General features: G+C 44.5%; 1 protein-coding gene and 2 long non-coding RNA genes across 3 annotated transcripts; all 3 read right to left on the reverse strand.

Annotated features, from left to right (window-relative positions):
- Window positions 1–4,521: 4,521 nt before the first annotated feature.
- On the reverse strand, window positions 4,522–6,212 carry LOC144406097 (uncharacterized). Its single transcript, XR_013467267.1, has 3 exons — window positions 5,419–6,212; window positions 5,152–5,308; window positions 4,522–5,013 (listed from the first exon to the last, which is right to left on the reverse strand). It is a non-coding gene; the product is annotated as an uncharacterized LOC144406097 (long non-coding RNA).
- A 10,327-nt stretch (window positions 6,213–16,539) lies between these two features.
- st8sia1 (ST8 alpha-N-acetyl-neuraminide alpha-2,8-sialyltransferase 1) lies at window positions 16,540–22,291 on the reverse strand. The gene is given in 5 exon segments (NM_001267637.1): window positions 16,540–17,020; window positions 17,224–17,316; window positions 18,252–18,361; window positions 21,285–21,429; window positions 22,113–22,291. Coding segments are annotated over 5 exon segments (1,008 nt in total).
- A 1,312-nt stretch (window positions 22,292–23,603) lies between these two features.
- Window positions 23,604–24,507, reverse strand: LOC144406098 (uncharacterized). Its single transcript, XR_013467268.1, has 3 exons — window positions 24,402–24,507; window positions 24,224–24,301; window positions 23,604–23,803 (listed from the first exon to the last, which is right to left on the reverse strand). It is a non-coding gene; the product is annotated as an uncharacterized LOC144406098 (long non-coding RNA).
- Window positions 24,508–26,088: the final 1,581 nt, after the last annotated feature.

Raw genomic sequence — 26,088 nt, forward strand, 5'->3', positions numbered from 1 at the left:
AGCAAGGTGAAGCTACATCCCTCTACTATGTTTGCATGATGTTAATAGGAGCACAGCGAATGCGAATGGCGCTATTGGCTGATTTGATAACGGAGAGAAGACGCCGTCGGAATCTCAAGCATGCGCAAAGACGCAAAGTCCAGTTCCTCATCCGATTCACCGTTACATGCCGCAATAGTCGAACTATCAACTGGATCGGATCGAGTTATCCAGGGGTGTTAGTCGGACCGCACATAGTCGGACAAAGGTGTTTCCATGAAACGGATCATTCGATTTCAGTCCGACTAGTTATTCGAATCCATGTAACCACGCTGAGTGAAAAAACAACTTGATATTTTCCCAAACGTACAATTTTGCCTTGTTTTGTTTCAGGAGTTTGTGTTTCAGTAGTGTGACCGATCCAGGTCTTTGCTCTGGCTCCTCCGTTGTTTTTTTCTGTCCACGTCCTTGACTTAGAGGACTGTCACCACATGCGGAAAATTCCTCCCCTGGACAGATGGCAGTGTGTCAACCCCCCCACCACACACACACACACACACACTCTCTACCTGGCTGTCTCCTTGTAACTGCTAGGCGGACCGCCCCTGCTCCGTCTCTGCAGCGGAATAGGGGAGAGGTGGACGGAAATAGACGTGGCACGAACATCCCTCAGTCCTTCGCCTCGGACCGTTTTGACTAATGAGCCGGTGGAGCGGAGGGGTTAATTCCCCAAAGGGTGAGCGGGGGGGGGGCAACGTCGACGGCCTCATCTTCCCGCCCCAATTTTTTCTTTTTTGTCTGCGAGTGTGTGTGTGTGTGTGTGTGTGTGTGTGTGTGTGTGTGCGCTCCTCTGAGCGTGTGCTGATGTGTTGGAGTGTGCAAAATGAAACGCTCACCCTGGGCTGGGCACGCCGAGCTTTTTCTATCTGGGTCACAACGCAAACCTCTTAAAAAAAAAGGCCGAAGTAGGTCTAGGACCAGTACACTGTTTCACAGTAGTAATCACCGGGAGATGGGGGTCAGAAAACTAGAAGTCAATAATAATAATCACCGATTTATTTTCCAAGAAGGCTTGTAGCCAAAAGGGCTCGATCACACAGACAGACAGACAGTCAGTCGGACACCCCCAACTGCTCTGCTCGAGCGGTTTATCGGCTAACTGGCCGCACTGTAGTCGCGCTCGGCCCAGGTGTGACCGCGCGCCTCCGGGCGCGTCAGCGGCGAGCGAACACCTACCGCTGAAAGACGAAAGGCTAAAATGTAACCAGTGTTAGCGAGGACGATGGTGCAAACGGAGGAGCACGGGCCCTTCCAACGGTGAGGACGATTACAATGAACAGGATAAAGACAAAATCGGGCGTAATTGGGTCAGGGGTGTTGGAAATGAGTGGGAAACAACCCCCTTGGTGTCCCTAAACTAGCCGTGACTTCCCTCTCCATTTGGACTACCTTGACAACCATTTGTTTTGTTTTGTTTTGAGCAAATCCCGCATTTTCCAACCACAATCACCAGCGTATTTATGAGCTCATTAACTGGCCGAGAGCTGAATTGAATGTATCAGATTAAAGCGTGTCAGCATGCTGAGAGGACAAGACGAGGATCCATCACGATCCTGTCTGCACGGTGACCACAAGATGGCCGCTTTGACAACCTTTCTGCTGCCACCTGCTGCACACGAAACCTCAGTTCTATGTTGTTTTTTAAAGGTCCCACAAACCAGTGAATCTATGGCTTTAATTCCTAAAGGTATTTAAATCAGGGTGCTCACGTCAGGGTGCTAAAGCTCTCGGCGCCTATCTTCACCAAAGCATTTGCATGACAGTCAAGTGCTCTCAATGCTAATCATTCACCCCCACCACTTCCCATTCAAGTCAAAAATCCCTTTGAACTTCCACCAATTGGGGGGGAAAATGCTAAAATGTTTACTCTTTCGTCCGCCCCTCCTCTCGACAAAGGAACTCTGGCAGAATTTCTTTGTGCTGGAGCTTAAATTCGCTGCTTCCGCCGTTTTGGGCGACGCAAAGAACTCTTTCAATCTGATTCCTCCAGGGTGCGTCCTGAAGTTCAGATACTCATCAACGGTGTATTATAGTATTAGTATTTTTTCCTCCCTGTGGGGGTGTCAAAAAGGGACTCGGGGATGAAGATTACCCCTTAATTCCCGGCACACACACACGCTGCGGCCTGACATTTACCCTGGATGTGTCTTCACACTCTTAAGTAGGGCTCCGACTCACACCGACACAAACACGTCCACTCACACACCAGATTCTTTTAACAGCTCCAATTAGAAGGAGGCCGCGTCCCAAATCCATTGCTCTTGGCCGGTGGCCCTCTTTCTCTTCATCAGGAGCCAAGTGGGCAAACTTCCTCCCATGAGCGGGTACGTCCACGGAGGTGGGGACGGACGACTGCTGAAAGCGACTCTTTCCGGGTGAGAAGATATTAAGGCCGGTTTCGTCCCCCCCCCTCTCCACCTCGTCCCACTTTGAGGGGGAGGTCAAAGGTCATCGCGTGCTGGGGGCAGTATTCTGAGGGAACGCATAGGTATATGTTGTTTTGGGGATGATTTTGTTATTTCGTCTTCTGTTGGGCCTCCATCCCCAAAGCTTCACGTGATTAGCAGATCTGTAAAAGGCGGAGGCGGACGTAGCAGAAACCAGTAGAGCAATGCACCCATCACAAAGGGGTCGATGCTGTGGCAGCTCACAGGGCTGTCCAACCCCCCCTCCCCTCCACAAACAAAGCACACCTTTTGGTGTAGTTGCCGACCATCACACCTGGAAGTTATTTTTCTTTTGTTAAGATTGACAGGTGATGAGTCCCGGCAGCAAACAGTGGAGCCGATCCCGACCCGCAATAAGAGACTGAGGTCAGTGCGTCACCGTAGAGCACAACTGTGACCATTTCTCAGTTATCAGCCTCTGAATCAGACAGGCTGAGAATGAAAGAGGATCGAGATAACCACATGGCGGCCTTTCCCCTGCTGAGTTTTCTCCCATAAAAAGGCATGGAACTTTCAGTGTGGAGCTTTGTGAACCGTTCTGTCATTAGAAAAACCCTGGTATCAGATGTAGATTAGCTAAATTTAGTCCAGTAATTCACAACAATTCAAACAGGGGTTTTCTTTGAACTGCACTTCGGTGGTCACACTCATAACCCAAGACGTTTGGCTCAGCCTGCTGCCACACAACTTGGTCTGAAAAGAACCATGGTCGCAACAAAAAGTGATCTAAATGGCAATAAAGAACACATCTCCCTGTCATCAACTGAGTGACCTGCAGGAGCCCTCCAGATGAGTTGGACACTACTGCCCTCCTGTGGCGGAAAATGACACTACAGGTAAATTAGGGAGACAGATGGAGAACTGGGTGTGTGGTTGATGTTTGAAAACGTAACGTAGTGACTCACAATTTTAATCTTATACATTCTGTTTGCAGTAGCTTGACGTTGAGACTTCAAAAACCAGGATTCTGGGCGGATATTTATATGGTCCTGCGGCACGTGTGGTGCCTTAACGTCCATTTGATTACAAGTCTCTTAGCATTACATGTAACATTCAGCAACATTGAATGTTATTTACAGGACCTGCGCCAACTTCAAAAAGGTTACAATTATATTTAAGCGTAGCAAACTCTTAATGTAACTTTATTGCACACATTAAAGTAATGCATTTCAATAAGAGCATATAAAAATCCATTGCATACCATTCAAGTATATATTTTTTATACATTACATGTGGTGTTTGGGCACACAACTTGGCAATAGGGATGTACCGATCCAAGTATCAAGTAAACGGACTCTTGTATCATGAACAACACGTCAAATATCTGAAGAGCAATAAAATAACTATAAACATCTTACACACTTGTCTCACTCACTCATTCTCACACACACACACACACACACACACACACAGTTTTAAAACTGCATCAGAACAGCACTTAAGATGACCTGGAATAAACTAAACACCAGAGTCTAACTATTTCTGCTCTCTGCAGTTAGACGATTCCTTTTTTCATCCACGGTATTGTCTAGCCTCAGCGCTAGCCTGCTGCAAACTGTGGAATGGATTCCTGAACGGAGGCGCGGCTCAACGAGACAGTTATGAGACACGCTCAGGAAATCCATTCCACAGTTTGCAGCCAGCTAGCAGACGGGGATCCCTTTTGGAGTCATTTCACCAGACGACGTTAAAGCGCAGACATGGCTCATTGATATCGGGAAACTCCAAAGGTTGTATCGGAAATTTCTATATTTGTATCGAATTTCTTCCGATACCAGAGAAATTGATACCGATACTGGATCGGCCCCATCCCTACTTGGCAACAATGATTTTTTTCACCTTTCCTTCGAGAAGGGGGCCAATGATTCATGGATAACATTGGGAATGGAAATTCTCACAGGGACCACTTCCAGCGGTGGGCAAACTTGATTCACGATTCAACTAAAAACATTTGAGTATCAGACCTTTCACAAGGCCAATCGATCTCTTCATGAAATTGTACCATTGAGCAAAACAGACAGACGAGTCAATCAGATGTCATAAAAAATATCATTTATTGAACATGTGTCACTTAAACTATATTATATACACACCTTAACCATTGAATTAAAAAAAAAAAATCCAGTACTTTGCCTGGAATTCCACATCCACCCCCCACGAACTCATCTCCATGGAAACAGTCTAGACAACCCAATGGGCATTGAATGTCACCTTGTGTCAATCACGTGAAGACCAACCTCCTCGGTCTCCTGCTCCTCTCACGGCAGAGCCATGTGTCCCGTCAGGTTGACCTGGAAAACGCTCAGACAACAGTAACTGGACAGCACAATGCTGTCCCCCACAATGCATCACAGTGTACTACGGTTGCCAGTCATCGACAATGCAGTGCAACAATACCTGCCCGGCTTTACCTGGATTTCACAATCCGTGGACAGGGTGCGTTTGATTCGTTCCTCGAGGCGGCGCCATGAAGTGCTCAGGAGCGCTCCCTACTGGAGGGAGGGTGCGGGCACCACCCAGTGCGCCGCTGTGAGACAAATAAAGCCCAACCATGAATTATGCGACATTGCAGTCAATCACATAACACGGGCTCATGACAAAAAAGTAAAGGGGGGAGGGAAAAAAAAGTACAATCATGTCATGCATTTACAACGAAATGTCACACCTTGTTCTTTGCCCATATCGTAAAGTCACAGCTGGAAGCGAGGCCAGACCAGTAACGCAAGGCCACGCAGACCGGTTCATTCCGGTTGCCAATACAGCTCAAACGCTTCCTCAAAGTCCCGCTGTTGGAAGGCAAGGCAGCCGTCCTCGTCGCAGTCCTGTGGAGCACACACCGTGGGTGATGAAAGAGAGCCACTGCACGCGTCTGCTGACGTGTCGCGCGGAACCGCCTGCGCGTCGTCGGTTGCCATGTCCTCGTAGACATTACCCATCAGGTACTGCGTGGTGTTTTCCGGCGCCATTGCCCCCGACGGTTGGCGGTGCGCGCAGGCCGCAACGCGCCCTTCCTCGCGCGCGGACTCCATTTTGGCCTTCCCGCCGATGCCTCCCAGGAGTTCAGCCAGATCAGCCAGCCGCGGCCGCCTCGGCGCCCGCCCAAGGTATTTCCGGATGGTCCTCAACGCGCTGCCTCGACACTGCTTCAAGGCCTCGTCCACCTCACCGTCCTCCGCGAAGACGCGGGGCCGTATCCACCTCAGCTTCGATCCTGGTTTCATGGTTTTACGCAGACAGCTGTTTCTCAACTTCTTCGAGCTGGTGTCCATTGCTTCTACACACATCTCCGACCAAAAAACTGCAGTAGAGGAAAAAATGGCGACGAGGGTGACTTGGCGGCTTTCGTTTAAAACAAAAAGGATCTTCCTCGGAGTCAAAAGTGTTAAAAAAAATATTAAGGATAGGGTTATCCAACAAGCTTTTATCTTTTCGAATATGAAAAGTAACAAACTAAAAGAAGTATTTACTAAATATTCAGAGCTACGAACTGCGCCCTACTCTTAAGACCTATCGCCGTCGACTACGTTCCAACGGAGGGAACACGTTGCAATTTATACTATTAAACACCCACAATGCTTTGCTTTCCGGAACTAATAATGTCAGCGGTGATGTGGTGCTGCCACCTACTGGTGCGGAGTGAGACATGTGATACCCCGACCGATACCCCAACAGAGGCACAGTGCTCATAAGTTATAACTGAATACAATGAATCATACTTTAAGGAATAAAAACATTTTAATCAATAGCAACAAGCGTATATTATGATAAAGAACAATACCCATAAGTTCTAATAAAATAAAACAAATTAAAACCATTTGGCCACATTACTGACTCGTCTCTGTTTGATGGACTTTGTCATTTAAAGTGGCATTTATATATATATATATATATATATATATATATATATATATATATATATATATATATATATATATATATATATATATATATATAGCTGTATCCGCACTCCCTCGAATCGGGGGTCCAAAGTGAGTAAACTCGAAATCCGATCGCTCTTGGTGTTCGTCTGCACGCTATCCGCATACCTAATCGGAAATATCTCATTTAGAAGGAATTCAGTCATGAAATATATAGTTTGTAAAAATTAAATTTTTATAAAAGGGATGTATACTACTTTTTGCAATATTGCTTTGGGTCTACATACTTCTACAGTATATTGTTGCTATACCCAACAAGGTCAATATTAAATAAATATGACACCTACACCCTTACGTAAATATATAGATATAAATATCCCTGGTTTACTAATACCCTTGATTTTTCAAAGACTATTGAAAACCATAGTAGCTTCATGCTGAACTATGATGCAGACATTACAGGTCATATAATTTAACCTCACAGAATTACAAAATGAATGTAACATTCAGCCCATGAATAGAATACAACTGATTAAAAAACACCCCAATTAGATCACCGCGTGGTTATATACAGCAATAAATTACACATATTTTTCAACGGTTTCCAGTCTTGATGATATTGTGTATGTGTTCCACCAGATGGCAGACTCCAACAGAAAAAGCATCTTGTACACAATGATTAAATATTTGATTTGCCACCAGAGGAAAAGCATGGCGGCGACAGAATGTACATGCCGATAAAAATACATACTGTATCATACTCTCACTCGTGAATTTCCATCATGTTTTCAGACAAATTATATCTTGCACTCATTCATTTTATTGTGTCCTTTAGCCTTCTGATTTACTCTTCATTGCTATTTTGTGTTGGTTGTGGTGGTTTCATACGGGTTGCGTGCGGATGAAAGGGGTAGCTGTTCAGTGATGGCATAAACCAGTTAACGTCTACATACGGCTGCTCGGTTGGCTGTTATTTGTCGGAGGTTAGTGTCATTTCATTCCTTGTATATGTAAATATTGCCAGACAGACAGGATAGTTAGAACTTGATCAAATTTCCATACAAGTGCTGTTGGGTTTTATTTGTTTATCAGTGTGAAGGGTCCTCTTATAATAATCAATGTAAATATGAACATTGGTGAATGTAAGTTTAAGAATTTTTCTCTTACTCAGGATGCAGTGGTTAATCTTACTTCTCCTGTACTTAGCAACAAGCCATTATGGGATAAACTATATATATATTTTTTTATTGCAATAGATTTTTGAGCCACTCAAAGAAACAAGCTGTAAAAAACACATTGACGGCATTTTAAATTGATAAGGAAAACGTGTAAGCAAATTGACTTTTTACTCATCTTACATACAGGGGGAGCAATGAAAAAACATGGGGCAAAACAAATGGGAAAATATTCTCTCTACAGGGAAACAAATTCAAATTCTGCCACATCAAGTCTCGAAAATTGGAATCATTTCCATTTTCTGCAAATACTGATATGTTAACACAAGAACTGACAGCTGTCGTTGTACAAACCGGCTGATGCATGGGGGACTTTAAAGATGCTGCTGAAGAGAACACGCCATGGCATGGAAATGGGACTGTTCTTTTTTTTTGGACAGTGTTTGTGCGATGCATGTGGGTCCCTGCGTGGGCCGGGAACGAGTTATGTGTGAGTGATATTCACGGGGAGCCGGGCGCAGTTCAAGTTTCCTCCGCAGTGCAGTGGCTCTGGAGAGAGCGAAAGAGAGAAAACAGACAAGCTGAAACACACACACACACACACACTCAAACCACCCACAGTTTAATCAAGCAAATATTTGAATCATTTGACTTAGCCTGTGTGTGTGCAAGACATGGAACTTTGCCCTCTGACTGTTGACTGCCCGTTTTCAACTGCACATTTCACAACTTACAACTGTGCTCACTTTCAATTTCTTCGCCAGGGGACAGATGTCCTCACCCGTCTCAGCTAGCCCACGCCTGTCCTGTTTATCCACCGTGCTAGAGAGGTCATCTCATTTTCACAATGAATGATTTATGGGATATTCGACGGCCTGGAAGTCAAAGCATTTTCATTCCTGGGTCAGGGCAAGAGACTGGATGATTTGTGGTCTGTTTTTCATTCCAGTAAAAGCTCTGATGGTATTAGACAGACAGACAGGGAGTTGGCGTCATGTATTTTCCTGTGTGTGTGTGTGTATGTGACTGTGTGTTTGTGTGTGTTAGGCAGTAAAACGATTTAAAACCAGCTCCAACGTCATGGCACATTAAACTGACACAAGATTTAAATTATTGGGATTGAAGGTCGGATTAAGTATAATGAGGTTTTTTTTATTGATCGCTGCATCATTTGCCTTTTGTATAAAAATAATGTTTGGAGCCTCGCTTGTGGTTACCTCTGACACACATCTGGCTCAGAGAGGCTAGCGTTGAATAAACAGAGAGGACTGGAACATTTGGAAGGTCAAGGGAAGTGGTGACATAAGCAGTCAACCCGATTTACAGAGTTACTATTAGTCCTTAAAACTGGTTCCGGATTAATTGTACCACCAGTGTGTTAGTGCAAATCACCAAAATGTTAACATGCTAACATGCTAAATTGAAGTCATGCAAAGGTTGATAGCAGATGTTAGCATTTAGCTCAAAGCCCCATTTTACAGTCTTAAAATGCAAGCATGTTCTTTTAGTGATCTACCAAAACATTATTTCAATGTTGAATTGTACCATTAGATATTATCTGTAACTTTCTGAAGTTCTGAAGATATTTATATATTTGCAGGCATATGAGCTAAGTTGCATGGAGATTTCTCAATGTTCACCTTGCTGAAAATGGGATCTGCCGATTTACAGTCTAAAGAAAGACTTTATCCCCCAGTCGTTGTGTTATGGTGGATCAAATTAATAAACATGTGCCTTCTGGTATCATAGACCATAAATATAGCTTTTAATTGCATATTTGCTATAATTGAAGATGGATCTCGATATGTTTGTTCTATATGACCTAATGGAACAAATGAGTAAATACAATGTTGCAATTTAATGAAGCTCACTATTTAATTATATTTGCTTTTTTAAAGGAGTCAATTACAATAATTGATTATTGAATATAACGTCCAATAACTGGCAAACAGACATTGCCACTTAGAGTCTCCTCTCTTGTTCATGAATTTACAGTAATCTTAATGATTTCAATGGAACATATTCAATTTACTGCTCTCATAAAATGTTATTTACAGTTAATTTGGCCAGAACAAACACGCTTCTAATGAAAAGGCCTGTTGTCTAAGGATTATTACTGCTTGATATGCGATAGACAGTTATTATATTGTGGAAGCAGAGGTACATGAACGGCACCATTTACAAGGTTATTTAACCCACCGCGTCTTTACACGTGGAAGTTATGTTCCGTTCACTCCACCATGTCCCCTGTTACACCCACTGGCCACCTGGTGTCCCAAAATGCATGCTGGGATCTCTCAACTAGACAGATTGAGCAGATGATCAGCTCAGACAGAGAGTTCTTGTGTTCATCTGCCTGGAGGAAGCTTCTACAGTATATTCGGCGAATAGGGAACTTGAAACACATTGTGCGACCTGGGTTCCTCAATGTCCACCTCACTGTGCCGGGAACCTCTAGCAGGATGTGTCTAATGAGGGCTATAAATATCCCAGAACGGACCTGGCTGGCATTTACAGGAGCACGACCTCTGCAGCCACGCATACAGACACACACACAAAGGCATGCGCTCGTTTACAATCACCCCTTTCACACAGAATGGCAAGAAAGGGAAGTGGAGAGCGGGAGAGAAACAAATGAATGATGAAAGAAGCCCCTCGGCTTGGTCAGACACAGAACACCCCCCGCCTGCTCGCCCGCCTACTCGTCTTTCCACCCACTTGCCATTGGACCACAATGTGTCCGCATGCCTTCCAGCTCCAACATTGTGAGTCACGGCATCAAAAAAGTGTAAATTAAAGAGGTGTGTGGGCGGGGGGGGAAGGATGGAGGCTGTTTGTATGTAGCGTGTGTACCAATGGCTCACCCGCTCCATGTACACTTCCTCCTTGCGCTCTGCAGATGGTTGTTGCTGAGCTCTGGGGTCATAAACAGTAGCCAGCTGTCACGTTTCAGAAGCTCACTTTCACTTGATTAACCCACTATGCCCCCCCACCCCACCCCGCAAAGAAAACTGAAGGTTTTTTTATCATCCTTGCTGTTTTGAGAAAAGCATTGTATAGACAAACACACGCACACAAAGGAAGTGCAAGCTTGGCAATGAGAAAGAGGCGCAGCTCGAGAACCAGGAGTATTGATAAGAATAGCTCCATCTATTGACATGTTAATTATGCCTCTCAGCAGAGGGGTGTTTAGAAAACGGAGAGGATCCGGAAGGGATGCTGTAGAGTTGGACATTAGAGTCGTAACTGGCTGATGCAATGCTGCGACTGACCAGATCGAGTAACAGCAATTCTCTTTCTATACTCTCTCTCTCTCTCTCTCTCTCCGACTGAGAGTGCAGCCAATTAACCTTTCAGTAGAATCTCAGACAGACGAGAGGATCTTAACGCCAGAAACTGCATTACCTCATCGTCTTGCCAACTGCTAATGCTTTTAACCTTATTGACTTTTTTTTTTCAAAATGTCACGCAGTTTCTCAACGGAAATGGCAATTGTTCCTCCCTATGCGCACGCTCGAGGTTGAGCACGTTTCTTAACGTGCACGATACCGTTGATACAACACGGGGATACGGATTATAGCATCTTTAGATCTGTGTTTTTTGCAAAGTACCCTTTTTAACCCTCTTTTGGTTTGAATTATCACCCCAAGAATCACAATCTGCTGAATCAGCTGCCGATGCCCCTAAAATTCATCTCCTTCCAGTCTGTTCAAACGGACCACCATCTCCAAATTGCCCCCCATCCTTTGGAAATCATCCAGAGGCTCTCTGCTTCCAGCCCCATGTGGGTCTTGTGATATATTATAGATCAGATAGAGGGGAAAATTGCATGCGGTCAGGGAGAGAGCGATGACAAATGATAGCTACCCCCCCCCCTCGGATTCATTTAAAGACATGAGCTCATGGTGCACTGAACTGAACAGCTCCAGCAGCATTTCCCAACTACGTCCATTCACTAATTAAAACATTCCTGTGCACTGCTAACCTCCCACAAGTTTCACTTCTGCATCATAGGACGCACATCTTTCCATCAAGTAACACATGAAAAACTAAATGAGGATCACATGGATATTTGTCAAGCTTAATTGTTACAAATAGTCCGATGCTATCCAACTGTAAGTGATGGTTACAAGAAATACACCTTCAGTTTGGCCTGAAATATATCCAGGCATTTCCGGAACATCAAGTCAAATGGCTCTAATAATAAAGTATTTTATTACGTTACATGTCATTCAGCTGAGGCTTTTATCCAAAGCGACTTACAATAAGCGCATTTCAACCGTAAGGATACAAACTCAATTTCATTAAATAAGTTGATTTACAACTTGCCTTAGATAAGAGTAATTACAAGTACAATTTAAGTGCTACTATGTGTTAATGTTTTTAATTATCACGAGGTGACGAGCATCTTGAAATGAGCATGTGTAATTGGGAGAGAATACGGTCATTTTTACATTTTTTTTTTTTTAAACAGAAAAAAAAGTCAAATGAAAAAAATAAATGTTATTTTTTCTTTCTGTGCGGCCTGGTACCAAATGGGCCACGGGCCCGTACCGGTGCTAACGGGGGGGGCGTTTTAATGTTCTCCCCTCCTCCATAAAATATAAATGGAAAGATTTCTATTGTCCCTAAACGGGCGTGGAGGAGGAGCAGGTCCTCTCGCCGCAACACAAGATCCAATCACATGCAATGTGTGGTCTCCTAAGACTAATGTGAACATAAGGAACAAAGCGCGAGTGTTTTATGGTGCTTGGTGTGTCTCCAGCTCTCATCCTTATCAGACCTGTGTCTGCCTGGTTGGCACGTTCTGCTTTTGCCCTTTGACCTTTCACTCCTCCAGACAGTGACTCCCTAAATGGGCACTATGAAAGAACATTTGATTATCAAGGGTAACAAAAGGAGATGCACTTTCAATAAATATGTTAGGATAAATGCACTGTGGAATCATCTTTCATCTTGAAAATACCTTCTATGTTTACTCACCTACTGATGTACGTTTTCAGGACAAGTCACATGATCCACATCCTGATGTGACCATGCGCTTTCCTGGATTCCAGAGGAAGTGGGAGGAAAGCCACATGCCTATGGGGTGTAAACAAAAGCATTTGTCCACCATGAAGTGGCATTATGCTTTCTATGAGTGCTTCAGACCAGTGCCACAAACCCCATCTGATCCAGACACTCAAAGGCCCGGTCCTTGTTAGGTTGCATAGTGCTGCTGATTTAGTGAAGCAAATAGTCCTCGATCACTGTGGTTCTAAGTAGATTTCATCTGTCGCCACTTCAAATGAATATTTATTCATTGTTGGATAATTTTTCAGTCGTCACTCACGGCAGAGCAGACCATGTGGTGAAACTGGAGCTCTATATTGTCCAAGTACCAATTCTGTGAGCAGAAAACATAAATCATTTTCACAACGAATGTTGATTTTTTTTTTTTTTAGATTCAGTGTAACTGAACATGGGCACCATATCCTATCATGAGGCTGGAAAAAAAGAAGAGGAAATAACACTCATCCGTGTCCAGAGTGGCTATTATACGCTTTAACAGAGCAGAGCACGGTTCCTTAATCCCACTCAACTTCTCACTTGCTGCTTTCTACAGGCAGGTCGCCATAAATGGACATGAGACACAAGACTGGGCAAGTGGAGAAAAAGCGTGTGTCTGTTCTCGGACTTTCCATCTGAAAAATGATTCAGAGTTGTGAAATAAGGCATGACGCTTCTATTTTGACAATTCTCGGTTTTATTTAAAAACGTGAAATATTTGTCAATGACAAACCTGGTATTTTAGAGAATATGGACACTGACGCACTACTTGGTACCAGGAAGTCAAATGTAAACTAAGACCTTTGCAGAACACGTATCAATAACAACCTCAAAATGACCATGTGGGCTGAAAATTAGGTGTTTGTTTGACTTTATATTTCAGACTGGACCAAAGTGGCGGATCGACCGAACAGACTGACCTACTCTGCAATCCCCAATGCCGGGCTGTCAACATATATTATCATCCTCTAAAGGTGGAACATTAGTTAAACATTAGTTTACTTTGTTATTTATCCTTCACAGATTTATCCGAGTGACACATACAGTTGGTTTAGTCCATTTTGAAGTGCAGTTCTGATTTATTTTATCATGCTCAGGCAGGGTTGTTCACATCAGATGACATTAATGAGCAGAGGAGGTGACTGTCGGGCACAAAGCAGGGATTTATGTATATATTATGTGTTATGTGTAAATATCAATGTAACTAAAGCACATTTACACCTGCTGTTTTACACACCCAAGCTTGGCATAACATTTATTTATTAATAAAAAATGAGTCAAACAGCCTTTATAAATCATAATTCATATTTGTTTTAATCTAATTTACAGCATAAGATAGAAAGGTCCTTCGTCAGATAATCATTGTATAGGGTAACATATGATATAATGAAGTATTGAATGAAACGCATGGTCACCTAAGTAGGGGTGACCAGGGACGAACGGGCTGAAAACAACGCATAGACCGCAGCAAATATTCACCAGACTTGCCAAACCTTTATTCACTTTAAAGATGATATCAAACTAAAAATCCCCCACATGGAAGCCTGAACTGTTTTTTCTCTCTGAACATTCAGTCGTACCGTCAGAATTAAACAAACGTCAAACCTAGTTTGCATTTACTTCATATTAGGGTTGCGTGTCACCACACATGAAAGAAATGAGCACGTCTCTACACGAGAGACCCTCTGCTGTGCTAAACCTGCACTAAGACACAAGCATCAACTCGCTGATTTCCCCCCCAAACAGCACACAACATCAGGAGGGCAGATAAGGATAGAGAACTCATTGTTTGACATAAAAACACAATTGCAAGTTCCAAAAAAGTATCAATGCCTTGCATTCACATGGCTGCTACGGGGGGTCAAACATGTGACCTTTCCATGAACAGATCTAGGACACCAAATTAGTCCCCCTGCAAGAAAATAGACAGTTTGGCCATTGTGTATGACCAATGCTTTACTTCTTTCAGTCATGTTTCCCCGACCCCCCCCCCCCCCCCACCCCCCAGCTGACCTCATGTTAATGCTTACAGCTTGAAGGATACGCAAAAGCAATATTGTTTTTATATCTAGGATGCTAAAAATGAAGGAAAAGCAAGGAAACGGAATGTGGGGGGGGTCATCTTAAGGGGTAATGGTTACTTATCATGGTAAGTAACCATTACTTGCTGGTTTAAATACAGGCGGATTTACATGACAGATTAATCTCCCTTTTGATAAGAAACATCAGCTTGTTTGATCACTCAGGGAGGATGGACGAGAACAGAATGTAATGGAAATAGATTGAAAAGAATGTGTACACATCAAAAGTACATAGGCGTTTAAAAAAAACATATATAGAAATCATGCTTACTCAAAATCACCACCACGTCCTGTGTCATTCGTACACAAGAGGTAATAACAAAAAGGTGCAAATGAGAAACAGCAGAAGTACGGTGAATGTCTCAGAGAGCAACATGAGCGTTTGGATTTAAAACTTTGTCCAGCAGTATGTAGCTCTCTTGCGTGTAATTAAACACAACAGCAGGGTTCACTATCACATATCGATTGTTTCATTGAGTCAATTAAGAAAATCCCTTGTTTGAATCATCCTTTTTTGCCTCAACACGTCTGAAAAGGCACTGGGCCTTATACAGTTCAGCACGGCAGGAGTGAAATAAAAGCATGAAGTACTAAACTACCCACATGGAGTATTTTCACGGATCGTGGTACGCTTCATGCACATGACATGCAGAGTCATCCTCATCAACAAAATGGCACGGTCACATTTAGCACTCTTGAATGACACGTTACAAAAAGAGAAAACAATTTGAAATCAAGTTTTCCATCTGCAAGGCAAGTATGTAGAAAAACGAAAACGACTCGTGTGTCTGTTGGCTTCTACATGAGCGAGGCAACCGTTAGGACATTTCACCTCGCAACATCCCGTCTTTATATCCGTGTCTCAGCGTTTAGAGCACAAGGACGGTCCTCGTTGGGGTATCAAAGGGAGCACTGTTCCCTCGGCTTGGCACTCACGAGGAACTGTGCAGATTCCAAGAGATGACTTGGGAGAGCTTCTTGTAGAATGAATCGAGGCGAAGACGTTCACTTTGAGAAGAGGTAACGTGTGAGGTTTGTTTGCTGAAGAAATATTTGTTTCTTTTTTTCGAAAAGCGCTCTACCTTCACTTTGTGGCCCCGGATGCACCAAACACCCCCCCCCCTCCAAAAAAAAACTGGTCACTTCCCCTTTTCGTCAAAGGGTCCCATGAAACTTGGGTGAACATTCTTGGCTACATGGAACTTAAGACTCACAAGAGAGGAACAAGAGAATAGAAAATCAAGCGCTCGGCTGCGGAAAAGCACTGACCACAATCCTTTCACACACATACCAGCCTAATTTCATCCCCCCTCCCCCCGGTCTTTTTGTCCAATAAATGTCGGCCCCATTCAGGCCACTAGGTACCAAGATAGCATTATCTCTCCCTTGATCCTCGTATTCCGCCAGTCGTTCGGGGCCTTTTATCAGCCCCTCCCCCTTGTCCTGCACTCCTGTTACGGTTTGCAAGGACCCAGATCCCCTTATGTCAGTAAGATACAGTAACCTCCTCCACCCATCCCACACACATGCAGGATCAGGTCCCAGCTGGGGCCTAACGTAAACAAAAACCCATGCACACACACACACACACACACACACACACACACACTTTCAGAAACTATGGGAGAGAGACATGGCATGATTTGGTAATGTGAGGCCGGTCCCGGGTGGAGGACATTCTCATGATAATTAGGGATTTAGCTGGCGGGAGCGCGTACGGACCCAGACGCGGATTCCTCAAGGCAAAAATGTGTTTTTTTGTTCCTGTCACGGCGACAACTTCCTGCCTCTTAGCGATACCGACGTCTTCTTCCTCTGCCTCCTTGCCCCCCCCCCCCCCCCCCCCCTGCTGAACTCTGCCCGGCGAGCTCTAACCCCCTCCCCCCTGAGCTGGGCAGCGTCCCACCCTCACGCGCAACGCGCCGCTCTTGTGCAGGTGCCAGAGCTGCACAAACTCCTCGGGCATGGCGTGGAACCACGTGTAGGGCAGGATGTTGTCGTAGTAATGGTGGCTGACCGGCTGCTCGTCCAGGCCCACGGAAAAGGGCCAGAAGCCGTAGGCCGTCACCTCCTCGCACAGCCCCAGGGCCAGGCTGACCAGGAAGAGCCCCGTGGAGAGGCGGCGAGCGTGCACGCCGCGGGCTTTCCAGAACCGCCCCACCGTGCGCAGGAACTCGGGGTTGGCGAAGAGCATGGTGAGGTTGGAGGAGGAGTCGGCCAGGGCGTGGTACGCCCGCAGCGACGGGTCGGTGCCGGTCTTCATGGAGAAGGCCGGCATGTAGATGTAGCCGGAGCCGTAGACCTTCATGCTGTCCACAAAGACCTTCCTGGACCACAGGAGGTTCTGAAACCTGAGAGAAATAGAGCGGAAAAGAGCGTGAATGCCTGGAATCCGAACGGGACGACTCATAAGGACAGATGTCTGCTCCCTCTCAGAGGAAACTCTGAATCTCCTGAGATCACCACAATGATGTCAGGGCGTAACCCACGCACGCTGGGAGGCTCAAACCTCTGAAAGTGACCAATATCGCTTTACAATCGGTGCACGCGTCACCTTTTCTCTATGATGCTGGGGTTGGCTGTAACCAGGTGAGTTCTGGTCCCCACGTCGTCCACGTATTCCTTTGACAGTGGTGGAAGGTTGCACCTAGATGAACAAAACACACACACACACACACACACACGCATAAACAGAGAATGTATTTCAGTCATCACCTCCTGATTAGGTGGGATTGTGACATCTAGCAGAGAGGCGATGTGTACGCCATTGTGCGAGTTTGAAATGGAAATCAAAATGTCAAATCAAAAGACCCTTAATTGTCATCGACGAGGCAAAAAGAATGGGAATGAATGATTGCACGACGGAAGGCGTTAAAAGGGAATAGCATGGCTTGTGTTTGGAAGTGTTTGCTCTGTTTAAAATCTTAACTGGAGTGGAAATGTCCCTAAACACATTTTACCTACAACAAGTAGAGGTTCCAAAGCTCCTGCAATCACGCTAATTTAAGACTTAACTCACCAAAGTAACCTGTTTAGCTGAGTAAATTAAAAATGCTTACGTCGTAATTGAGTGCTACAAACTTATGATGATGCGGTTTACCACATTGTAGCAACATGTGGAGGAAGTAAAGGGCAGGAAGGATTCTTTGTTTCTGTGAATGCTCCGTCGTGGTTAATCAGCCCTGCATACGCTTGCAAACTTGTGGCCTAAGACTTCTATGTCAAAAGGCAGTACATTGCATTTACCGAAAGCACCGTATGTATTTTTATTTGAATGCTTTTCTATGTATTACTCATAGACATTCTAAGATAAGCACTGCCAGACAGCGAGCTTGTTTAAGCCTTTACATGGTTGTTTCATTCTGATTCATGCTTCCTCTTCCTCTCAGCCTGTTTCTATTTTTGCGAAAGCAGCTTTCCCCCCCCCCTCCTCCCTCGCTGTGACCCATCTTTACTGTCTTCGGCCCCTTCCCCTCTTGGCTGCAGTCGACACCAGCTCTTACTGTCGCCGATGGCGTTTGGCTACTCTGCTGTGTGTGGGGGGGCAGCCCGTTCCCATTGGAAAAGGAGCAGGTTTCTCACCGGAGGACGAAATCGGCTTGGTCAATGTCCCGTCCACATTGGCTGTGCCGCAGAATGCCGCCGTTGCCCACCACAGCGCACTTCTTCAGCGGCAGGCGCAGAGGGTTGTCCTGTCGGTCAGAGGGAGACACGCGGCTCTGTCAGCGCGCACAAAAGACAGACGTTTATACATTGTGTTCGCTTTTATTCTTTGTGAATTTAGTTGAAAACGTATTATTAGAATGGATGCAGGTGCATGCGTCGGGGGCCTCGGCCTCTTGCTAATTTCCCTTTACGGCCTGATGGTGCTGATAGTCAAAGCAGCATGGTTATCAGTGGCAGCGCCAAGTCACGACTGTGCAGCTTTTGAATCTGTTTCTGTTTTTGGATTTGGCCCGAGAGTAAAGTCTGTTTCCGGCGGTTACTGTTTAATGAAAAATACAGAGCAAACAAAAGAAAAGATGAATGAGGTTAGTGAAGGAAAATCTATTTTCCTCTTTCCTGTTAACGTCTGGCTGCTCAAAAAGAACCCCGAACACTACTTCTTTTGAGGTTAACGTTGTCACATTATTTGTCATATAAAACAAATGTTAAAGGTGGAAACAAGTACGCCTTCATTGCACCGCTCAATGAATTCTTTTGAACTGGACATTATTAGACTATTAATGCGGTCAAGATATTTTATAAAACTTTTAATGAAGATCAATTGTATATTTAAGCTGGTAAAGTAACAATCTTACTACTAAGGGGGCGTTTCAACCATTTAAACATTACGCTTAGTTTGCAAACCTTCATCCCTTTTCAGTGATGACTCGAATTGTATATCCACACGTTGTAGCAGTTTGAAATGCTCATTCGTTATGTTAAGCTAAATTGTTTAGCCTTCTCCACTTGCTGACTCAATCTGTGGATTCATATTTAATGGCAGACTTAAACCCGCGGTCTAAATCCGGTGAGTCAGACTACGGTACAAGTAACCCTGGGGATGGGAATCACTGCCCTATCATTATTTTGAGTAAACCCGTGCACGGCGTCGTAATAAAGCTGCAACAGAGAACCCTAAAATAACACGCCTCATGAAACACAGGCCCAAAATGTCCTTTCCCTTCGCCTGGGCTGCAATTAAATCAGAGGCATGGATTATTATTGTGCTCATTATTCCCCCTGGAGTGCGCACACTCAGGAATACACACACACACACAGACACACACACAAACAAATGTCTTCTTGCCTCAGGGTCTCTTTTAGACCGTGACAGGGGGTTGAGTCAGAAGACAATGCCCCGCTAAAAGTGCATCCAGCAGGGGAGGGGAACCAGCAATTTGGGGCGTAAATATTTGAGAGGGGGACACTTATCAGAGCAGCACATGATCCAGTAGGTTCTTGGTATAATCTCTTGTTTGTTTTGCGCTTCATCATTTTATTTTTGTCTGAACAACCGGAAGTCAAAATGTATTTCTGTAGCATGATGTCCATTTCACAGTTTGTTTTACAGTAAAAAAAACCCTGTAAAAAACCTTGTAAATGCCAAAAGGAGAACTCACAGCAATGAATGGATGGCCCGTTCAGGCCATTGAACTAACCAGCAATTAACGGTCAACGCCATAATTGGCACATTTCCTGGCAGAAGCCAGGATACTTTGGCTGTCGGCAGCTTAGTGCAGTGTGGCTGTCTGTCTGAGTTCCAACCTGCAATCACAGCACCGGTAGTTTGAGAAGGCAGAGAAGAAATGCGCATGAGAGCTTGTGCTTTGTCCAATCCCAACTCATTATAAATGGCCTTCTTTGGTGAAACACTCACGGAACTGGCCACAAAATAAGAAAGCAGAGGGAGTGCAGAGACGTTGCTAAATTTAGACCACGCGAGCCGTAGATGGAGACCCTCAAAGTTGGGAAATGGGACCGTAACCCTCGGCAGCGTGATCCGTCACAGAGCTAAATGACCACCAGCACCAGCGTACTTGTTAGCCAACATCACTGTTGTGTAGCAGTATAAACGTTAAGTGTTATGTAATGTGTAACCGGACATTTTCTTTGTCATCTGACTCAATTTGGATGGACCATTTTAATCTGAAATGAAAGTATAAATATATATAAGCAATAAAAAAAGGGAATATAAGAAACACATTCAATTCTGAAGCCCACCGCACATCGAGGCACACATGCACACACACTCCATATCCTCCTTTTGTTAATTTAATGGCACACCTCCCCCATCCCTCATGAATGAACATGCACTGCTCGCGCCTGCAAATTAGGGTCACAGATACATCGCATTTACACAACCAGGATATAAGACTGCAAATCTGTGGCATCCGTAACAGGGATCCAATCTTCTCTATCAGGGAGATGCATTGCCCCTGGATACAAAAACCACGGCAACAGCACCTACTGAGGAGGTTCTCCATTTTTTTTTGTGCTGTTTCCAGGCACAAACGCCCTCATCCACATGCGCGCCCACACGCAAGCACCGGTCCATGTAAAAACAGCCAATACATAATGTCCAAACGTAAAGTCTCCAATTGGAAAGGAAAGGGGGGGGGGGGCGACTTGTTGAGGGAGAACAACATCCTCCTACAGTTTATGCCAATGATTTACACATCTCTAATATAGAAAAGACCCAAGTGGTAAAATGAAAGGAGATCACACATCCTCCCGAGCCATTGACGCAGAGCAGGAGGTCTGGTTTGAAGGCAAAAAACACTATGTTCTCATCTGCACTTTTCTAACTGATGATTCTTATCGTGTCGCTAAAAAAACATTAAGAAAAAGTGAAAGATGCACGTCAACGTGATGAATAAAAAAGTGAAAGAGCAACTTTCACTCCAGCTGTGACCTGATACTTTGTCTCAATCCCACTCAGCCCCCCCATCGAATAAGGACCCTACGAGAACCCACAGTAAAACACACAGTCCTCACAAGAGTCCTGTATTGCACCAAGTGGGAGAGAAGTCAACTTTCCATCCGATCACACTGAATTTAATCTCGTCTTTCTTCCTTTTTCAGGAACGCGAATACCTCTTTAATTGTTTTTCTTAACAGTTATTAACATACCTTCACGAGGAGGGGGTAAGTCTCGTTATTGACGGTGTGCGAGTGGTAGAACTCGCCGTCGTACCACAGGACCTTGCCCGTCGGCGAGTTCTCCTTCGTCACCGCGAACATCCTCCTCGGATCGCAGCACTCTGTCAGCAACTTCCTGTGAGGGGGAGGATTTGTGAAAGGAAATAAATTACCGTGTGGAGAGTTCAACGCAAAATGCGACTCAAACAGGCCACTGTGATTCTGGTAAAATGATTATTCATGAATCGTTTATTGTTATTATTTGTGAAGAGACACCCAAAGTAAGATCTCTATTAACATGACAGGAACCTGTGCAGCATGTCAGTGGAGCTCATCACATATTTTCCCTTTCACTTTTCAGATTCAGTCAGTGACACAAAGTCCCACGCGGTGTCTGTGGCAATAGTATATGCAGTATAATACTATTATATTCCTGTAGCATATCATACAACGCATTGACAGAGACAGTGCTTTAACAATGTTTTGGGTGGAATAACAGTTTTTTAAACAAAAGATTTCTGAAACATTAACCACTTTCTTTTGTCACATTGACGTGACGCCCATATGCTCAGACAAAGGAGGTCAGGCCACAGACACTGTACTGTGATTCTCTCCTTTATATAACTTATTATAGGTTTGCATTATTTACCGCGAGTGGGCTTTAAAGTAGATAAAAAACACAACATAGGCTTGTTATTGAATAGAGGGACCCACTAGAACCCACCTATTGGACATCTAGGACCCCCCACCCCCCCGGGGACCGTCATTTGTGGGAAAACAAAGCTTCAAAAAAGCAAAGGACGGAGATGCGAGACGAACCTGTACAGATCGATGCCCGTCTGGTTCTTCTGCCATACCCCCCCCTGCTTCAGCACCTCTTCCACGATGTCTTTATCGCGCGGGAGTCTGTAGACGGGGAACACGTAGAACCAGCAGAGGACCAGCACGCACATAGCGGCCCACACCGACAGCTTGCCCCGGTAGCATCGCACCAACATCTTCCCCGGCCGCCTCGTCTTGTGCGTTTTCCAACCGGTCCTAATCCCCCCCCCCCCCCCCGACCAGACGGGGTTGGAGTATGAATGGAGCTTTTCAAGGTAGGTTGTTACCCGGTCCTTAGGGTAAAGCGTCGGTCTGGAGAGGCGCCGGTGGAGAGAAGCGGGGGCTTCCAGCCCTGCAGCGGCGGTCGTTGGGTCGCGGGGCGGTGGTGCAGTGGCTCGGGCTCTGCAGGAATCCGCCGCACCGATGTCGGTGCATCAACACCATCGTTGCAGCCTGGTTGTTGAGGAATCATGCGGACCCCTCCTCCTCCTCCTCCTCCTCCTCTCCCCTCCCCTCCGTGTCCAAACCCCCAAAGGAGACCCCCCGCTGCGGGCCACGTTAAACCGCTTTCTCTCGTGCCCTCCGGTCTCTGTCCTCGGGGCCTCCGCTGTCCTCGTCCTGCTACCCGGGTCTGCAGGGGTAAGTAAACCGGGCCACTCCAACTCAGCCTCCCCGCCCGCACCTCCCTCTCTTTCTCCCCGTCACCACCCCCCCTCCATCGACACAACGTGCTCTTGTTCGGAGCAGGCAAGTTGCACGGGTGGCAACGGAAGTCGACCTTGAAAGTAAAAGCACGCACGTAGAGAACATACTGACACGTCTCTTATTGTGGTGGGCCAGGCTAATTGTTTCCTAGGATGCTATTGTAAGCTAAAAGTAAGACACTAAAGCTACATTTCAGCATCCATATGAAAATGAGCATGCTTAGTATTGAGTAGGTAAATGTGTCAACAATGTAAAGTAGATGATGCATCAACATCATGTGCTTGTATATGTAGCTACCTTCTTTTGTGCAAAAAAAACGTTAAATGTCCAAACTGGCCAATTATGGCATGTAGTTTTTTTTCAACCCGATGTTAACTGAGTGCAAATGAAAGAGCAAATGTGAGCCACCCATCTGAGACGTGTGATGTGAAGCGCTGCCGTACTTTTCTCTGCAGGGAAAAGGCTTTGATTGAGATGAATGAACGAGACGCTCTTGCAGCTGACAGCCACAGCACCACACCCTGACTCCAACATAAAGTCACCTTATGATCCGCTTTTTGAATCCCAACATGTTTTACTCATTTCTCTTCCACAAATGCACGCAGTGCACTCACATTCTGCACTTTAATATTTCAGCATTTTCTATTCCATTCTGAATTTCCAGCACACAGTGGCAGCAACGATATGTAAAATGAACCTCTGCTGCCCTCGTGTGAAGAGAGTGTGTAAGATTAAATTGAAGCGGCCTTCATGGTCCATAAAAAGAAAAGAAATCACGTGTGGTTGGAGGCATTTAAAGTGACTTTAATCTGGACACATAAGCCGATGAAAGTGCGGGTAGCTGAGCTATGTTAGCTCCTCAGGGCGTGTTGGGAAGCGTCAAGGTTACAACAGCATGGCAGAGGGATGTCATGGCAGACCACAGTCATGAGTCAGCTGCTCCATCTGCGCTCTGTGTCCGGACAGCGGGGCCCCCACAGAGGCTTGTACCAGAAAAAAAAAATGGATGAATTATTTGAAGGTATTGCCATTTAAAAATACTCAAACGTTTCGTTTGCTCAAACCAAAACGAAAGGGCACCCAGTGACAGAATTATTGATGACATTTAAAATAATAATAATAAATAAAAACATAGTATCAACTTGTATATCCATTTTTGTTAACAAACTCAAATTATCAAATTGAATAAATAAATGATTAACAGGCATAAACAGACAAAACAGGGCCATATTTTATAACCAAATAATATGTTAAATAATCAAAAAATCAACACTCTGCTCTGACTAAATCAAAGGATCTTCACAAGAGCATCCTTCATGGTGCAACTTGTATCTGTGCATGGGCCTGCTATTCAGTGCCTATAGTGTATCTGCAATACACAGATGGTGTAAAATACCACAAACCTCTAAATGAACACCTCTTCATCTCCAGAATGAAGTGGCCGTGTAATGACAATGGGTTCCGATGGATTACATCAACAACTGAAAGAAACGTGTAAAAAGGTGGGTTAGTATTAAACCTACATTGGAGAATGGGTGTCAAGCCCGAAGGTTCAAAATGAGTTAGTTATTTGAGATTTACGGCCTGACGAGGGGAACAACGGGGCGTCGATGGTAGAAAGTGCATCACAAGCCCCTCCCCGATGGCGAGGCCTCCCTGCGTTTTACTCTGCGCGTGCACGTGTCCCTGTGGAGACAGAGGGGAGTTAGGTTGCAGCAGAAATAGAGCTCCCACCTGCTGGGGATCACAGGAAGAAAAAAAGAGCGATGACGGAACATTATTTGTTTTGCCACATCCATCGGGCCTCATTGCTCAGGGAGGCATTGCCTCTTTTTCGGCGGCAGTTCCTCCTCTGGTATTAGTGGCAGCAAAACCAACACTGCACAAAGCTATTAAACAGGAACTGCAAATGTTGAATAAGTGTACCCTTGGAAAAATGGGAAAGTAATCAGTATGCCCAGAGGCTTGGACTGAGCAACATTGTTGGCTGTATCAGCACGGAATTTTCATTTTAAAATTTCAAAAAGTGACTTTTTTTTTACATTTATACAATTTCATGATCTTAATTTCAATATACAAATATGCTTCTATATATTTTAAGTGTTATTTATTAATGGATGAATATATGTAAAACACATTTGTTTTAGATGATAGATATGATATACAGTATATTATAGTAACTTTTCTGTTACATCATTCATAACCATACATTAGATTTGTGTATTGGGGGGACATGGCATAAATAATACAATATTCAAGGGGACAATTGCAGATGCATCAGACACAAGGATCATCATTTAACTTAAGTTTGAACATGCTGTTTCTGCAGATACATCTTCACACCGGGTTTCTAATTGCTGAGAAGCCTTCATAACTCACAGAGCGCAAAGGCTCAGCGTAGACGTCCTCGTTGCTAATGCCCTGCTCACCAAAACACCTTATCACTTGCATCAGCTTTATTCCAGTGTAAGCCAGTGGAAAGAAGAGCAACTTGATGCTTCGGGGTTAAGCGATTTGCAATGGATGTCAGAGCTCAGGCCAAGATTAGCTCTGAAATCTTTGATAAAGTTCGGCCAAGAAATTGTGGACAGCAGATGTTAATAAATAAACACACAAGACTGAGATACAAGGTCAACTGCAGTGATTTAGTTAAGATAATCTAGTATTTGTAAATGATCAGAAAACTGCAGCTAAGGCCGTTGTAATCATCGTAGTTATGCAGCTTTTCAACCTTTACACACTTTTTGTTTGGTGAAACAAGTCAAAAGATGATGATTGTGTTCACACTGTACACAAGATCTTTTTATTTTCAATTCTGTGGTTTTCTCTCTTGGAATGTAATTGTAAAATCAAAGAGTGAACAGTGAACAGTGAACATATGGCCATTCCTCAGGAAATACAGTCATTTGAGTCTCATTTTTATCTTTTTATCACATTTGAAGGTTGAACAGTAGCATCATATTTTACACATATGTCAAACACTAACATTTATTTAATTGTATGACTGTATATTTGTCCCTGGTTATTTGCAGAACATCAGACGTAGCAACACGAGTGATGAATAGATGGAATGAAGAAAGTGTCTGTTTACCTATTGAGACCATTGAAACAATACATGATACATTCAAACCTGCTATTCTGCTTCTCATCCAATGGTGGTGGAACAACCTCTTATTATTTTACACAAGTTATTCCTACTATTTAACCTTGATTCGCCCCATAAATGAGTGGTAATGACAAGAGCTGACGATCTCTGCATGTCCGACAA

The sequence above is a fragment of the Gasterosteus aculeatus genome, chromosome 4 (genome assembly GCF_964276395.1).
Source record: "Gasterosteus aculeatus chromosome 4, fGasAcu3.hap1.1, whole genome shotgun sequence".
Classification (NCBI taxonomy): domain Eukaryota; kingdom Metazoa; phylum Chordata; class Actinopteri; order Perciformes; family Gasterosteidae; genus Gasterosteus; species Gasterosteus aculeatus.